General features: G+C 37.8%; 1 protein-coding gene across 7 annotated transcripts in view; it reads right to left on the bottom strand.

The window, feature by feature from the left end:
- LOC135308932 (sodium channel protein type 1 subunit alpha) overlaps positions 1 to 18,250 on the bottom strand; it is an 89,564-nt gene that overhangs the window by 54,369 nt on the left and 16,945 nt on the right. For all 7 annotated transcript variants that reach the window (XM_064434595.1, XM_064434594.1, XM_064434598.1 and 4 more), the window contains 2 exons: positions 8,931 to 9,246; positions 2,225 to 2,342 (listed from right to left, as the gene is read on the bottom strand). In XM_064434595.1, coding sequence (XP_064290665.1) covers positions 2,225 to 2,342; positions 8,931 to 9,194 — 382 coding nt within the window. In that variant the 5' untranslated portion in view covers positions 9,195 to 9,246. The remainder of the gene's footprint in view (positions 1 to 2,224; positions 2,343 to 8,930; positions 9,247 to 18,250) is intronic.

The following is an 18,250-nucleotide window of genomic DNA, read 5'->3' as shown; positions in this document are numbered from 1 at the left end:
TCTGACCTATGATGACTTCTTCATGGAAATGTACTGCCTTTTTCATGCTCTTCCCATACAGTCATGCAGAGGCACCACACAGCCTCAAGCTAATCAATTAAAGGAGCATCTGAAGTCTCTTATCACCTGTGTGGATTGGTGGAAGATTAAACAATTGGGAAAAAAACATATATTGCCAAGTGGTTTCACAGATACTGTCTGGCAGTCAGGCCACACTGAGGAATACTGTAATTTAAGCTTCCAGAGCCTTGCACAGGAGCACTTGCACATTTTCTCTAAACCACCTCCCCAATTCTTTCTAACAGAAATCTCTAACACTGCAGCTGCAGCCACTGCCACCTCCCTTTTTTTGACTTCTCAATACTCTACTTATTCTCACCTTTTCATTCTTTCCTATTAATTGCTAAAGCCTGGCCATCTCCCATCACTCTTGTGCTGCCTCCTCAGTTCCATGTTCTACCTTAAGTCTAGTCAGGCAGGCAAAAGAGAAGAGGGAAAAAAAAAAAAGGCAGCAGACTACCAGGAGATGAGTCAGCAGAGAGCAACTCATGCTGTTACCAGTTTCTGTATTCAGTATTACAGTTGTTCTGGCAGTGAGAATAATTGCAGGGAAAGTCTGGGACCACTGGAAAGAGACACTCTGCTTCTCTGCAGGGTAGCAACATCTACTCACGTGTCTGGGCACACGTGATCAGAGCACCCTGTACAGAGGTTCAGAGAATTTGGAGGACAGACAGATGAAGGTTTTCTAACCAATGTGCTAGTTTCATTGTGCTCAACACTTGCTTTAATCACACTGAAGGCACATTGCTGTTACAATAGCCAAAATGCCAAACACCTGCCACAAAATGTGGAGGAAATAGAGTTTGTCTACAAAAATCAGAGGATTATTAAAAATAATAATCAATTTTACTCCTCATCTTTTTGTGTAGGTAGCTAATCTTGCATAAGCAGCTAAGATTTGAGCTGCAAAAAAGGAACCTATTTAATGGTTCTTAGTTAAAACACTTCAATATTTGCAGTGTTTGTACTATAATGAATAATATTTAAAAAATAGAAAATTACAGTACCTGCACATCTATTCTTATGTTTTAGATTAAATAAAACCAATCCCATGCCTATATCTAAGATAAAAATAACTGCTGCAATAGTTAGCTGGTTGTAAGAAGAAATCAGTCCATATACTGAAAGAAAACCTCTTCCTATGATAGAGTTAAATTATACAATCACGTGGAAGGAAAAATACTGAAATTACATATTGACTATTGGAATTTCTTTTGTTCTGACTCTCATCAAGACCAGCTGGATACTCTTTGAAGACAATTAGCAGAAACTTAAAACCAAGACCAAACTCAGCAACAAATATGCCAGTGAAAAGCATTACCCTCAGCTCAGCCAGATGCAATGTTGGAAGGTATTGCAAACCAGAGTCATGTGAAGGAATGAGCTTTCATTGGAGGCTGCAATCTGACAGAACTTGGCTGTGTTTTCTCACCGTCACCGCCACTGTGTCTGTAGGTCTCTGTCTCCCCTTAGCTACTGTCCCCAAATGCTCCCTAACTCCTCTCCAGCCTGACACCTTCCCTTTCTCCCACACTGCTTTAACTTCCCAGGAGCTCAGAGTAAAAGGTGTTCTGAGCCAGCAACCATCAGCCTTGTTTCTTATTTTTTCCAAAGACCTAGCAAATTCTGCCAGCAGTCTCTATTAATAAGGCTTCTGCCTTTCACTACTTGTTCCATGTTAAAAGTCTTCCTGTCACACTGAAATCTTCATTTGATAACTACATTTCTCAGTCCTGAGGTTCTGCAGAAAAACCAAGTGCACCAAAACCTGACCAACCAGAAATTCCCATCAACCTGTTAGGACCATCAGGCAGCAATCCCCCATGTCAGTGCAGAACTTTACCATGTGCACCATCCCATCAGTGATGGTCCCCCAGTCTGTCCACCATCTGCATGTACAGATGCTTTGCCAGCCGCCTGCAGGAATGCTGCCGATGCTTTCTGGCAATGTGTTACATTTGGCAGAGGCTTATGGTGCAGCTGGGAGAGTTTGGGAGTGTGAGAACCAGCCTGCACCAGCCAGGCTTCAGGCACACTGCTGCAGCAGCCTGGAAAGCTGATCTTGAGGACAGCCCCACAAGGACCCTGAACCTTTACTTATGATGAAATCATTATCTGTTTTCTTCATTTCATTTTGAGCAACCACTAAAAAAAGGATATGAATGTACCAAAATTTTAATAGCTATTTTTCTAAGAGGGTTGAAGGGTGTTAAAATGTACAGGGCAGAGGTGGCACTGAATCGGAAGATTGCCTTCCCTTTATTCAATACTATAAAGGTCTGAAAAAGAGAAAGAAAAGACATTTTATCAGAGTTTATTCACTGTAGATTCTTACTTAAAAATGGTTACAAGTAATCAATCACCAAAATTGTAACTTTTTGAACAGTTAATACAAAAATCATGAATAATTATTCAAATAAAGATTATTTCCAGTACTTACCTGATAAATCTAACATATGAAAATACAATAAATTCAATTCATTAATGTTTTTGGTTTACATCTTCATTAAACAAACTCAAAAAAGTAATATTCCTTTTTATGTGTTTCTTGTAAATAAAGATGTATGAATTATTAACTGAAATTTTAATTTTATTTATGTTTTCCCCCAGAAAACTCCCTGTTTGAAATAGCACAAGCAGGGTGTGGTGGTGCCCTCTCCCCCACTCTTTTCCACCCTACTTGTAGACCTTATTGATATATTAGTCCTACTTCCCTTCTGGAAACTGATTTATTAGACTATCCACTTGTGTAATTTTTGGGATTTTGTGCTAAGGAGAGAGGGAAATAGCAGTAACATATACAGCCTTATTTAGGTAGGTCTCTGAGTACTGGAAATCTGAATATACCTTACTGGAGGAGAGCAAAAGACAATCCCAAATTATCCACCTGCACAATTGTGGTTTCTAGATGTGAAAATTTCCCAGAAAGCACATTCTTTTAAAATTTAAGTTTTAATATCTATGGAGCTAATCAAATTTAGAGATACTTGAAGCCTTACTTCAGAGGATTGTAGAAGACCTTGTAGGTTAAATGTCTCAACTAAATCCATGAGCCAAAGATAAACAGTATGAGAGCAAACCCTGCAAACACTGCTTTGCTCCACCGCAGGATATCATGGCTGCACCTGCCCTAGCACTACAGCACACAAACTGTGGGATGTCGGGTTCTTTTTTGTCACTAAGGTGCTCTTCAACTGCAAGATCAATCAGAAGAGAATGAAAAACAGCGCAGAAGGAAAAAAGGTTCAGTAACTCAGAAGAAATCTGCATCCAGTGAAAGGGATGATGCAAGAATAATAACCTAAATTCAAGTGAAATTAAAGGAAAATTTCTTAAATTTCTTTTTTCATTTTTTTGTTTTTTTCCATTGTCAGAGTTGTATATTTTGCACATAAGCTCTGAGAAAGCCTCCCTGATTTTTGTTAAAAAGATCCCTAATGTTTGCTGATGAGATGAGCTGTAAGCTAGAATTCCAGTGGAATTGTGGGTGAGGGTATCTTGGTTTCATCTGGTGTCCATGACATCGAGTATTGCTTCAAGACTGTAAGCAGTGAACTACATGACTATTTCCAGGAAGGCTGGCAGACAGGGAAAATGTGCCAAGGATGTTCAAGGAGGACAATGCTTCAGTCTGGCATGATTTGGAAAGTTTAGAATGTATGGACTGTGAGGTATAGATACCAATGTCTAGAAGCATGCAGGAAGTGGGAAGAGATGTGGAGATGGGCCTTTACTGAAGGCAGAGGAGAAGCAAAGATTAAACTGTGAGAAAAAGCTGCTCCAGTCCCAGTGGCTTCTTCCCTGAGCTGTCCCTCCATCACAGCTCTACACAGAACACCTTCTCCTTCAAACCAAACCCGCTAGGGGTAAGGAACACTACCAGGCAGACTTTACTCTGTCTTGAGTACAAACTCAAGATGTGTAGGAGTGATTGAGATATGTACACGATTTCCCAATTCTGCACAGGAATGGAGAAACTGCATGTGAAGCTGAGGACAGCTTCGGCTAATGTTTCAAAACTACACATCCAGTTTGGCTTACAGGTAACAGCCTGCAGATGACCTGACCTTACATGAAGCCTTCATTTCAACTCCTGAAACAACCAACCAGATGAATGACTTTTTGGCACAATGTTTTAAAGCCTCACACCCCAAGGGGGAAGAATTTCCTCTGCCAGGTCTGTCCCCAGCCCCCAGGACTCACATCTCAGACGCCTCCAACTCATGCTCTTTTTTGTAGTTATGAGGTAGTTGACAAAATGCATTAAAAAATCACACTTCCTACTAACTCTGTATTTAAGACTACTGCACCTTCATTTAGTCAACCTACATTTTTTAAAAAAATCTTTGAACACAAGCATATTAAACATACATCTATTTTCTAACATGCCTTATGGAAAATAACAGCATGCTGGCACAGTTCCAGTTTCAGTTGGAAGCTGCTGCTATTTTAGCTGTTCTACTTTCTGCTGCCCTGCATAAGCAGAACGAACAAGACATAAATTCCCTACCTCAGTTTTAATTTTTCACTCAAAGCATCTTTGTGACTTGAGCTTTCAGAATGACTTTGTTGGTCCTGTAACATCTAGTCTTAAATATGAATTAAAACTGTACCTTATTTCTGAAGGAAAATTTTAATTAAAAAGTACAGGTAAGAGCTGATATGCTCTACGTAAGCTCCCTGCTATGCCTGCTAAATCTCACTCCACTCTCAACCCAGATGCAAGCCAATGTGTAGGCAGTGTGGATGAACATGAAGAATTGTACCCAAAACTGTCAGCGCAAAGTAGACATACAGTAAGGAAAGCTAGATAAATTCTAAATAAATTGTAACATGAATGCTTTTAAATGAAGGATTATATATAGATTTCAGGCCTTATGTTTTATTCATTTTTATAAAGGCACAAAACCGGCTCACACTCAAAGTGTTTGATTGCAAATATAAATTCAGAGTTCCCTGAAAGGAAGTCCCTGATTTGCTGCTTTTGTATCTGTAACCTAAAACCCAATCCATCTTCTGCCATATTGAAATCAAGCCAAAAGCTGAATTCTTAGCAGGGCAAAGGAAGAGGAGTGTTTTGAGAAGATGTAGCTAAGAGAGAAGAGTCAACACTGAATAAAGATAAGGTCTCTGAGAACCTCTTGGGATAAGGAGTTCCCAAAACCTTATTTCTCCTCTCCTTCCTCCTAGTTAGATTTAAATCTAGTTGCTGGAAGGTTAGATTTAGTGCACTTTGTGCTACTCCACTGCATTTCCACCTTCTGAAAGACAGAAGCAGATACAACATTGAGCTGGGTCCTCAGCTTCTCTGGAAAAGCTCCTGCAGCAGCTGGAACAGGACACTCATGGCATATGAGAAGTTTCCATTTCTTGGGCTTGTGGTTATCTTTTGAAACAATGTTTTCTAGAAAGTCCTTTTTTGCTCTGCTAGAGCTTTTAACTTAAAAATTATTTCACAACTATGAAAATATCCAAAATCACTACTGTATTCACCTTTGCTGGTGTAATAAATCAAAGCAATTTTACAAAATCTTTTTGGGTTTTTCTGCAACCCAAGACACATCTGGGAAACCCAGGAGTTAGTGATTTGATCAGAGCAGGGACTGACATTGAATGCCAGGAGACAAGGAGGCATCTTTGCTGACAGACATCATTCAGATGGAAAGAGGCAGGGCATGGAGTGGCAATAAACAATGTTATGTCTCTATCACAGCAGGAGGAAAGTGAAGTTTTACCCACTTAGTTCCATTTTTTCTGTCCCTCCTCTTTAATGTAGCAGCCTGGGTTCAGAGGAAAAGAGCCAGCCCTAAAGTATGAAACCAAGTGGACCAGATTTTGATTCATGCCCGCAGGTCAGGATCTTAGGGGATTCCAGCTGCTCTGTTCTCTACAGACAATGAAGTGAACATCACTGATCCTTTGTGATGGCAGCCTGAGCATGAGCAGGCAGGCACTATTATACAGGGAACACACAGATTTGCGCTTATACAGAAGCAGAACACAAAACATTAGTGAACTTCCTGCTCACTTTTAATCAAATTTGGATTAAAAAAAAAAGACCATTGCAACCCTTTAGGATGCTAAATCTCACAGTTCTAAAGACCAGCATTATTGACCACCACAGTCAGCAGCATTTGAGTATAATGAAATCGTAATATGAATAGTATAGGACAACATTATTCTATTCTTTTACAATAAAATAATTATCTTTCAAGGGTACAATTCCTGGCTTTCAAGCTATCTGAGGTACAGTGTAAATCAAAAATACTATCAAGTGTGTAAACCTGCTGTAATGGGCTGTCCTACTGTCAAACAGCAGTTGTCAATATTTTCCTTTTCCTTTCAGCTTCAGGTTAGTATTGAGTATGGATATGTCCTCTTTCATGGTAGGTTTTACATAGAAACACACTTACAAAACCATAAAACTATTATATCTATTTGGGTTTTCTTCTCTTCAAATATTTTTTATTCTAACTTTTCATCTCAAGCCTACTTCAGGCACAAATTAGGGCTCTCAAACCAGCTCAAAATATGTATTTATTTCTGTCTTATTCACTATTAAACTGCATCAAATAATGGCATGCACAAACCTTTTGCTTAGAAAAAGCAGTCCCAAGGATGGAACATAAAACACTCTAGATGACATTTAAACATTCACTGAAAGATACAGTGAGCTTGATCAATCTTGGTATAAAGAATGGGGTGGTGGGGGGAAGCAAGAGAGATGCAATATTTGCATATAAGGCAAATGATGGATGACTTCATTCATGACCTAAGCTTGTAATAAAAAATTTTCCTGAAATTCCTATACAGATTTTCCAAATAAACACTAGTGCTGTGAGCAACCTTATTTGAAAGTTTAGAAGCCAAACATTCTGGTAGTTTCTGTCAACAAATCAGCTATAGTTTATGCAGAGGTCTTAACAGAGCTCTGAAAAAAACAGTGACATCTGGTAATCCTCTACACTTGCCCTAACTCTTTTGCAAATAAGCGTTTTCCTTTATTCTGATGTTTTTCATTATATCCATGACATTTCAGATAGATGCTTCACCAGGAAGAAACATAACATCTCTAATGATTGTGCAGCAATTGTCACACTGTCATTTTGGGGAGGGTGAGCTGATGGACTTTTTGGCTTTACAAGATGAAATTCAGAGAGGGGTAAAGAAGAAGCTAAAATGTTAAACATTACAGAGATAAATACATTGAGCATTCATGTGTGTCTTCCTAGAGATGTTTACTCCTGCTACAAGCTTTTCTCAAATTATTTCTCCTTCTGAGACTTGCAGACGCATCAACTGCATCAATAATTTCAAGATACAAGTGAAACAAGACATAAGTACTTCCAGAATTCACATATAGCTAGATAATAAAATTTAGAAATTAGATATTTTAAAGTAAAATTACAGGTGAAAAATTTAAATAAGTGTTGATTTTCTGTTAGGAACATCTGTTTTCCACTTACTGAGGGAAGAAAAAGCAGAGAGAATTCAAGTATTTGAGAAAATTTTGTCTTGTCTTAGACTGACAGAGCTGTTTCTATTTCCATCCTGTAGAAGATTAAAGCATGTGCATAGAGAGAATATGTGGACTTCAGCAGAAAGAGAATCCCAGAGGGGATGTGTTTAGACCATACATATTTAGTGTGCAAATAAAAAGTTTCTTCCTTTCAAATAGTACAGAAACTTGACTGAATATGATCAGCTGGTTTCTCTCAATTTCTTGCAATTCTATCACCAGACCTGGCTGATTTAGTAAGTTTTTGTGAGAAGGGACTAAAGGGACTGAAAGAGTCTTCCATAGGTCATATGTGTCATGTATCTGTTTTCACTGCCAGAAACATAAGACAGACTGATTTGGCTGTAAAAGTCCAGGATGAGCTGTGGGCAGGTAGGGATAAAATCATATGGAATACTGTATCATAAACAGACACAATTAGTACAGAACTCTACAAGGCCTGCTTTTAGAGAAATACATCTTTTATCTTTGTAAAAGTAGAACTGTGATTTAAAGATAAATCTTCATATGCTGTGAATGGCAGATAAAGGCTCTTTCAGAGGCACCAGATAATAGAGATTAAAAAAAAATTGTTCTTTCACACAGTATTTTCTCTCTTGTCAAAGTAGGACTCATAAATCACATGAAATTTAGCAAGCTGAGACACTCAGGACACAATAGGTTGTGAAAGTCAAAATAACTCCTATCTTAATATTGACGTTTTTACAATCATAGAATGCAGTAATTAAAGTATCACATCACTCAATCCAGCTACAGCTATAGAGTATGAACTTTTTCTGCTGCTTATAGGCTGTGCAACACGATAATTCTGAAAGGATTCCAGGCCTGACCAAGGCCAGTTTCACTAAAACTTTAAAATCCATTTTTATACTTTTTGTTGCATTCACTGCTTATCTGTTTGTTTCCCTATTGATTCCATAAATTTCCTAAGCATTTGCTATCAAAGCAGATTGCTCTGAACAAAACGTTCTATGGATCAGTTCATGCTGTCAGTTTTAAATCTGAAGAACCTTAGAGAATTTTGGTGTACTCAATATGAATGTATGTTCGTTTTTAAGAAATTCACAATGTATGTGTTACATATCCACGTTTGTATAGGCATTATATATTGCTTGTAATCAAAGATCACATATTATGTTTCAGCTTTGATATAAGTGTTCCTTTGATATAAAGTCAGTTATATCAAGGAAATAAATCTGGAGTTAAATTAAAAAAAACATGTAAGTCAAATGGCTGGAAATTAACATACTGAAAGTAACAAGCTCTATGATCCACTCCAAGAAGACAAAACAAGCACGATAATGCACTGCAAACACTGGCACATGAACAGGATTGATATTAGACTCACTTTTTTATTGATGTAATATGGGTCCATGTCTTCCAAGGGCTCGGACACCATTCCTGGAGGTATGTCACCATATATAAAGGGGAGTGTCTTTCCTGCCTCCAAGTCACTGTTTGGTTTTGGCCCATTTTCATCATCGTCTTTGCGATCTTGTTTGGGGTTCTTGGCTTTTTCTGCAGCAATGCGCTGTTCAATAGCTGCAAGAGACTCTCTAGTGAAGTATTGGAAGCTGTCTGGTCCTGGTGGTACAAGCACTGACTGCTCCATCTTTTCATCCTGCACATTTTAATTACCATTTATTCTTCTGCATAGGAAAATACTAAAAGAAAGCAGAAAATAAAATTCAAATAAACATGTTGAAATCACCAAGTAAGAAAGATGTAGTAGTTATTTTCAAGTGCAATTGTTTTTGCTATGTTGAATTGTTAAAATACACAATTTGAAAATTATGTAAACAAAGACAAAGCAAGCAGTTTAGTCGGTGATTTGGCATTTGTAAGCAGCACTTGTGTTGTTCTTACACAAGTTATTGAAACTGTAAAAATTTCTCAGCTTCAGGAGTATGCTAGTCTTTTACTCCAAATAAGGAAAAGTATGACAGTTAAGAATAATAAAATACATTCTTTCCTGATAACTCTAGTTATATTATGATCACACTTCTCTGGAATCAATCAGGATTACTTTGGTAACTATAAATAGAACAGTTCCACAGAGCTAACACAGAAAATTTCACTGAGATCAGCAGAAGTATTAGAAAACAAGCACTGTAAAAGCAGAACTTCCATTAAAAAAAATCAAGTATGTATATTATGAAGTATTAAAGTAATGATTCCAAAAAAATTTTTGCATGGGAAATTATTTTAGATAAGAAGAGCAATTGCCCAATATTATTTCAGTTTACCTGTTACTGTGTCTGGTTATAAAATAGCTATAACTGGAAAATTCTGGAAGTATTTTAATATACATATTTATTTATACATTGCAATTGCAAAAATAAACCTGCTGGGAAGAAAAATTAAAAAAGAAGAAAAAAAAGTCCTGTTAAGACTACAGATTTGGCATCTTCCATGCTGCTGAATAAATTTCTGATGACACCAGACATAAGGATGAAATGCATATTTGAGCCCACAATGGTGCATATATGCCTCATGCCTGAATGCAAAGAGATAAATGCAGTCTCCACCCATTGCAGAGATCCTTATGAAATGATCAGTCAGCCTATCAAGAGACTCAAGGGCCAAGGCAGGTCAGCAGTCACTGAAATAAGCCAGAGATATGGAAAGAAAGAGAAGTAGGAATATTGTAGTAGGTAGAGGGTTGGGGGAAAACACATTAAAAAGTGACAAAAAACCCTGGGAATTCAAGAAAGATGCTGGAAATTAGGAAGGAAATAGACATAAAAAGTGGCTCAAGAGGAGATTGTAAATGACTGAAGAATTAAGGGAGAAAAGGAAGAATGCAAAAAGATTTAAAAAAAAAAGGAACAATGAAAGATTAGCAATACAAAAATGACATAAAAAAAGAAAAATAAAACATGGGTGGAAGAACAGATTACTGGCAAAGGAGCAGAAAGGTAAGCAAATACAGATAGGGCTAACTTTCTACTAAGTAAAAGTCAATATGGAAAATAAGCAACTAGATGACAAATAAAGGGAGCAGAAAGAAAAAATAAAGCTAGGAAATAAAGAAGGTCACCAGATTATATTTAGTAATAAAACTAAATTCTCTTAATCAGTAATGCCAGGGTCAGCACAACATCTTCATCACATATTTGTAGTGAGTACTAGAATATATTGTATAAGAAAAGAAAGTGCTTATGGTCTCCACAAACCCAAATGTTTTGATTTTAAAAAAATGTTAACTGCCCCCATATTTCGCACAGGTATATAAGATGATCACCCACAATTGCAAACAATCAAGATGCAAGTTTCTCATGGTAAAAAAATTAAAATGAGCTGATCTCACACCAAACACTAAGTATTTACCCATGTAGACACTCACGCCAAAACCAGTTCTGTACAGCTTCCCTTCTTTCCAAGGGAAAAGGAATTATACTGTTCTGTCCCCATTTGTGGGAAGGATATAAGAAAATGTACCTCAGAGATTTAAAATCTTGCCTTTCTCCAAATGGAGAGGATCCTCTAGACAGTCCTCAGCTCCCTATGTCATGGTTCTGTTTACTTCTGCGAATTTCCACTTCAGTCACTTAACTATTGAAGTTATAAACTCACTATTTGTACACTTTGACACTGCTTCTTAATGTTCAACCACACCTTGTGGGTACTGGGAAAGGAGAAAAACTATCAGCCACATCACTGAACTTTCTGATCTCAAACTGATCCCCCCGAGGGGCACCACAGTTTGGAAGACAGATCTTGTACTAAGCTGTTATCCAAATGTTATGGGGGACACAGCTGTAGGTGGGTACCACTTGCTCTGTGGACTTCAGGTAGATACAGACTCAAGAGGGACAATCAAGCCCTCTTCTCTGCTCAACTTATTTGGCAAAAGAAGGGACTAAGACCTCTCCTCGAGTCTCTTCTCCTCGAGTCTCCTGTCTGCATAGGCATGTCTGCCTTTTCCTCTCCTCCTCCTGCTCGTGAGAGCCAGGAGGGTCCTTTCCCCTTTGCCTTTTCCCTGTGAATCCTTCCCGCGTGGGCACTCCTGGGAGAAGGGGCCAGGCGCAGCGGCAGGAGGTGCTGGACAGCAGCAAGGGCGATCCCGTGGGCTGCAAGGAAATGGGCAGCCAGGAGCAGTCAGCAAAGATGAGACCTGAAACCACAGGGTGCTGTGTCAGGATCACCTTTTAGCTCACTGAATGTCCCCACCTGGCATGCAGGACAAGGATTACCTCAGGATTTGCCTGCAGGTGCGCAGGAACAAAATGCTTCACAGCCATTATTTATGTTGCAAAAACACTTGATTCAGCTACTGTGTTTATATACCAAGCTTAAAATCAGCAAATGCTGTGGGCTTTTCTAATAATATGTGTATTTCTTTATATAGAAAGGAACTCCATCTTATTTTTCTGTAACTAATCCTAGAATGTTCTCTGGTCTGTCAAATGTACATGGAGCTAGCCAGCTACACCTTTAGATGTAACTAAATCTAAGTAGGCTGTACTTAACAACATCTTTCAGGAGGCTTTGTGAAGATTATCTGCTTTTTATCCTCTACTTAACAGATTAGAAGATGATATTCCCAGATACGTTTCCCCTTCTTCATACATTTCAATGATTATAACTCTTCAGAATTGCAAATAGAAATCTTCTATAAATTTAAAAGTCAATAATAAATACCTACAGAATTTACTATGGTCTTAATCCCAAATCACTTTCATTGCTTATATGGCAGTGCTTAACTACTAGGTTTGTATTTCCTTTACTATAGTGAATTGATTTAATCTCACTTATATGTGATGGGGATGGATAAAAATTGATACCAGATCAATTAATCTACTACTATCCTGATTTCCACCAAGTGATTTATTAAATATTGATTGACTAAGTACAGATTACTTCCTTGATCCAAATAGACTTCTTTTTTTTCCTTTAGCATAGCACTAGTAATTCAACATAGGTAAGAATATAAGAATACCCAAAATATTAATTTCTTACTAAGTTCTTTCCTAATCCCCTATAAGGAATGTGGGGGTTTTCCTTCTACATTTCCATGTCTGTTTGAGCGACCTTCATATGAGCAACGGGAAACATTTCAAATTTTGGAAAATAAGGTGCTCAGAACATTTGAGAATAGAATCATTTTTTCTTCTGACATTTCCCAGGCAAAATATATTCACATACACTTCATAGTATACATTGTTGTAAACCAGATAATTACAGAGCACACTCAGTGTGCAGGGGTGGGACCATGTGCAGACCACAAGCAGAGTAAGCCAGAAGCTGTTCAGCTGCGTGTGTGTAAGTGCACAAAGCACAGCTGATCTGCCCACGTGTACCAAGAGTGAGGCAGCCAGAACTCCCCTGGGTTAGCTGTGCACACGCAGACCAGCTGGGTGATACACACAGCATCACTGCCCTGCTGGATGTGAGCTACTGCACACATCGAGTCATTTGAGCTATGTATTCTTTGAGAACAGCTAAGCTATCAAACACCCATAGAGCATCTGTGAATTTTTACAGTCTTCAAATTTCATCTAAATAATTTTTCTAGGCAAAGTAAAGGGACATATTGGAAATAGATTAAGAGATGCTGCCTTGTCAAACAATGATTTCAAATCAGTTACACACAGCTTCTTGAAAAAGTCAATTAAACAATATGTAACTCTCAGAAATAGAGACAAGCTTGAACAAGATTATTTCCTAATCTGATATAATCTAGTACTGTCAGCTTGCATATCCTTCACACCTTCATAACAAGAGTTTCTGGAGCATTTGGTCAGGAGGACCTTAGTCTACATGTGGAACTACAGCACTGCAAATACTTAAACTTCAGTAAGTGAATTTCCTTATATTATCCACACACTTAAATCTGAAACTGAAATATGTTTTGATGCTTGATCTTCTGGTATAACAGTCATGAATTAAAATGTAACTGCTGCAAAATAAAGATAAACTAATGAATCTACATGTAAACTCACAGAGCCCAGATTTCTATGTTATAATAATTTGCATCATTTTTTGGCACAGCTTCTCATTACTTTTGATTTATCAATGAGTAATTAGGATTCTTGTCTTCAGCATACCAAATAAATATAATTTACCTTCCTCACAGTGTGGATCTGTGGGAGGAGAGGAAGAAAGTCGTGGGAAGCCACTGCAGTTTTTTATGTGCATCCTCAGAACCAAGTCTGTGTCTTTTCTGTCTGTCTCAATTATAGGGTTCCTGCAGGCAGCAAAGGTAGGTAGGATATCCAAAGCAACACACTTGGCAGAAGGGCAGGAATTAGATTGGAATATTGGAACAATACAAGTTTTTATGACTCCCTGTAGCTCACATATAAAATTAAATTTAATTCCCATGGACAGCTTTATAAGGGAAACTTGGATATTACCAGACCGATAATAGGATTCTCCCATATCTTTTTTTACCATCTTCTTGATGTTCCCTCTCAGCATGGATAATGCAGATCTGGCACAAGGGCTTGCTTGCATTACATTACTTAGACTTGGATAACTGCATTTATTTAATGCATATTAATTTTAAATAAAGGGTAGGTGCAATAATACTGCAGACATCAGAATGGGGTACACAGATATGCACTGAGCTATATAAATAAATTATCTGAAATATTGGAAGCAACCAAACAGTATATACCAGTTTAAGTGGAAGTTTATGCTTTGCAGCTGGATATTTCCATTACTTAACCATTAAAACACACAGAGGGCTGCAGAAGGGGAGTGATGGGGGGAGAGGATGACTGTTTAAGTTGCCACAGAGTTGCAAACAACCATGGGTAGCTGTGTGATTCAGGAAGGCAGTTCAGTGCTCAGTCTGGGCTGCCCAACAGCCAGAAAGCAGAACAGACAGGGATAGGAAATGCAGCTCGTGGCTCTGATATCCACACTGTTGTACCATTCCTTAGCTTACGTACAGGAATTAAATCAAGACTAATGGGATAGAAAGAAGGCATATAAGAAAACATGGACTTGGCATCTTAAAGGTAAGCTTTCATTTGGGAAGATGATCATGGCTTCTGACCCCTGCTCCTAGAGCTACTTCTCTATTATACCTAGTAAATTCACTTGAGAAAACTCATTCGAAAATCACCAGAGGTATATTAGCTGAGAAGAAAAAATGTAACACTAACTATGGGAAAAGAAGGTTTAGTTCTAGTGCTCACTCACAACTAACATCTTTAACTCAGGAAGATAATACAAGCATAAGTTTTGAAAAATGAAGCAAAGTAAAATAAGCCAGCCTTCCCCAACAAGACAACTAACCAGCAAAACCCCCATGCTCATAAAATCAGGATGCTCCCTGTGAGCTGTTTGCTGCTACCTTTTCTCCCACTAACACCTAGACTTTCAGCCCTGTCCTTATGTCTTGTTTAGAGGAAATCAGAAAACCATATGATGCATACCCAGTATATTATCCATCTCTATTAGTTATATATATGTATGCATTGTTGAAATGGCTGTTCTCAGTATATTTTTAAAATTCAACTAATGTATGTCTAAACAAAAATATAGGTAGTATATAGGCTTGGCTTTAGATTAAAAAGAAATAGCTTGCTTCAGCTTACTGCTTTGCTAGTCTACTTCCAAGTCTAATCAGCTGCAAAAAAGTCATTTCTATTTTAACTGAAAAAAACCAAAATTAGTTATGCAGTTTCATAGAAAGAAAGAAAGAAAATATTTTAATGGGACAAGTCACAATGCAGCTGCATTAGTACTCCATCTGAGCAAATGCATTTAATAGCTTAGAACTACTGGACTGCTACCAAGCTGAATGGATGCTCTGCTTACTCTGCTCCTGCAGCATATCTTGTGCAGCAAATGACTGCAGTACAGAGAAGCAATCTTTCTGCTTTCCTTCATTTGAGCAGAGCACTGACCCTTTTTACTGGCAATCTACATTACTAACTCAAGTTTAATTTTCTTAAACATCTGTTTAGATTTACCTTAGCAAACATAACAATCTCTTTCTTCAGTTAAAATACAAACAAAGCCATGTAGGCTATGCAGTGTATATTACATAATGCTACTGATTCATTTGACATTAAGCTAAAATTGAATTTAATACAAGATTTAAGTTCTGGTCTTGGTATATTGCCATGCTTGGGAAAGAAATAAAAGTTGATGGAAAACAGATTGCTCCATACCCTGAAATGATGCAAAATTTGCAGAGCTAACAAACCCAAAGACATTGCCATACTCAAATTAGTGGGTTATCCGACCCCATTAACAGCATTCAGGTACTTGCTATCTCATATGGTCAGTGGAAAGGCCAGAAGCCTGAAAGACATAATGACAAAAATTATTTACTATCTAACAAATTTAGCAAGCACAGATTTCGTTCTGGAGGTTTTCCTGTGTCAAGGAAGCAGATGCAGGAACAACAGGAACATGTTTAACAGACAAGACCACAGGGGAAAAAGACTCCATCATAATTAAGGAAACAAAAAGAGTTTCTGCTTTTCATGCACAATGATGGGGCCACTGTGAAGTAATAAACCCACCAAATTGTAGAAACTTGTACTTTTTATACAGCACAGAAGTCCAGACACCATATGAAAGCAACCTTTGAAACTTTATCCCCTTGCTTTTACACCCTTTGCACTCAAAGCATGCTCCAGGACATGCCTGTGCAGAGGAGGCAGGAGCAGCCCCAGCAGCCTGTGTCAGGAGCTGCATCACCTGCTAAGTTACTGCAGTGCAGCACCAAAGGCAGATCCATCTCACAGACTGAATGGGAAAGCAGAGAGTGCTCAAGGAATGGGAGATGCTGAAACCACAAAGGAGCTCTGCAGCCTAGGAAGCTCTACTGCCCCTGAAGACTTTGGGATGGTTCTGTGGCCTCAATCCCTTCTGCAGCCCTCAGCCTGGCTCAGGTTTTACAGGATGCAACAAAAACATGGGCTACATGTGAATTAAGTGTTTTCCAAATGAATTGGTACTCTATATGCTAATGCCATGCAGCAGGTAACACAAGTTGTAAACACCTGACATTTGCATTTCTGCTTATGTGGGCAAGGCACTGCACCTTGGTCACTGGCACCTTCTGATCCTGCTAAGGCAGCTCCTCTGCAGTCTCCCTGCATGGCCCTCTGCATTTTGTGATTCTGAACACACAAACCACTTTTATCAACAATAAGAGGATTCTGGTGTTTCTTAGTAAGCTTCATTAAACTTAATAATAACTAATAATATGTGGGAAATGGCTTATTCCCAGATTGGCAATTTCACTTTACAGTGCAGGAACTTTAAATGTTTAGCAGCCCAGAACACTTGAAAATGAATGAACTTAATGCTATGAAGTGTACTGAGAAAACAGACAAGATGCAAAACTACGATAATATCATAAGATATCATCTGTTATTCAAAAATGGAAAACCATTCATCATAAATATCTGAAATATGGATATATACTTTAAAAGAGCATAAATTATAACAAATTTTGCAGCAAAACATCCAGTCATTCAAATTCTGAGCCACTGTCTGGTAGTTTTCTGAAGATCAGATAATCTGCTAAAAGCAAGCAACATTTACTTTATCAAATACAGCATTAAGCTATGTGGTTAAACATGGAATTGTAGTGCACATCTAGTAATTATTTTGCAAAGAAGCTATTCTCAAATATAGGTACAGAAATATAAAAAAGAAAAGAGGCTTGAGATCTATAGTTTTTATAAATATCATTTGGTGCACAAACTCCATTAATGAAGATAATGAAGCAATAAAGCATTTAATAAAGTTTTCTATCCTGTATTCTACTTTGAATTCAAACTGATAGATTACAAGGTCTATAATTTGAATTTGTTCATGTGGCTCCACCTGTAAGATGAGAACTCTAGTAGGAAAATCAGCAGGGTAAACTGAACAATAAACAGTAAACAATATCAGCAAGTAAACAGTATCAGCACAGTAAACAATATCAGCAAATAGTACCTCTTTCAGTCTCAACTTTTCTGATTGAAAAATACCAGATTTCCCATTTTGTAGGATTTGTGTATGGTGATTAAAATGTTTTCAGCTTTCTCATTCAAATCCACACGTTTGTCTTTTCATTAATTGAAAATACTCTTGCATTTGTAATTGAAACTGTTTATTGCTGTGCTAAATTGCCGTTTTTAATGTTGTATTAGAGATTAAAGTGTTTTGCAATGCTTTTTCTAATTAATAATTTTTGGTTTATGAGAGTGAGTTGCAATGCCTTCTGGTTATTTTGGCATCGGGTGTCCAGGACAATATCTTAAATAGTTTAAGGATAAATTACAAATCAGTAATAATTTCCTATAACTCTTTACTCCACTAATAGCAGACCAGTATGAAAGTTAGTTCTAGCCCTACCAGATGAGAGAAAGCTTCAGCCACTCAACCCCCCAGAGTTAGGTATTGATTTACAATACACCCAGCTGAGAAAAATGAGGAGAGGCATTCCTCAGCACGTCATGTTTCTTGTCTGATCAATGCCTCTGAAGACAGGGCACCATTTCCTACCACACTGAGAGCTGAACAATGTTTCTGCAGGTAGTGTATGTACAGTCTAGAAGCATTTGGATAAATAAGATTACAGTGAGAAACCAAAGTAGGAAGGATTCCTTTTTCAAAATCCATTTCTCAATGCACTTGAGCACAACAATGGAAGCTACATAAAAATGAGAATATCCAGTTATGAAAAACTAGTCTTTAGTATGTCAA

This window comes from Passer domesticus, chromosome 10 (genome assembly GCF_036417665.1).
Source record: "Passer domesticus isolate bPasDom1 chromosome 10, bPasDom1.hap1, whole genome shotgun sequence".
Taxonomy (NCBI): Eukaryota; Metazoa; Chordata; class Aves; order Passeriformes; family Passeridae; genus Passer; species Passer domesticus.
The sequence above is the reverse complement of the archived record's forward strand: the minus strand, read 5'-3'. Positions and strand labels throughout refer to the sequence as shown.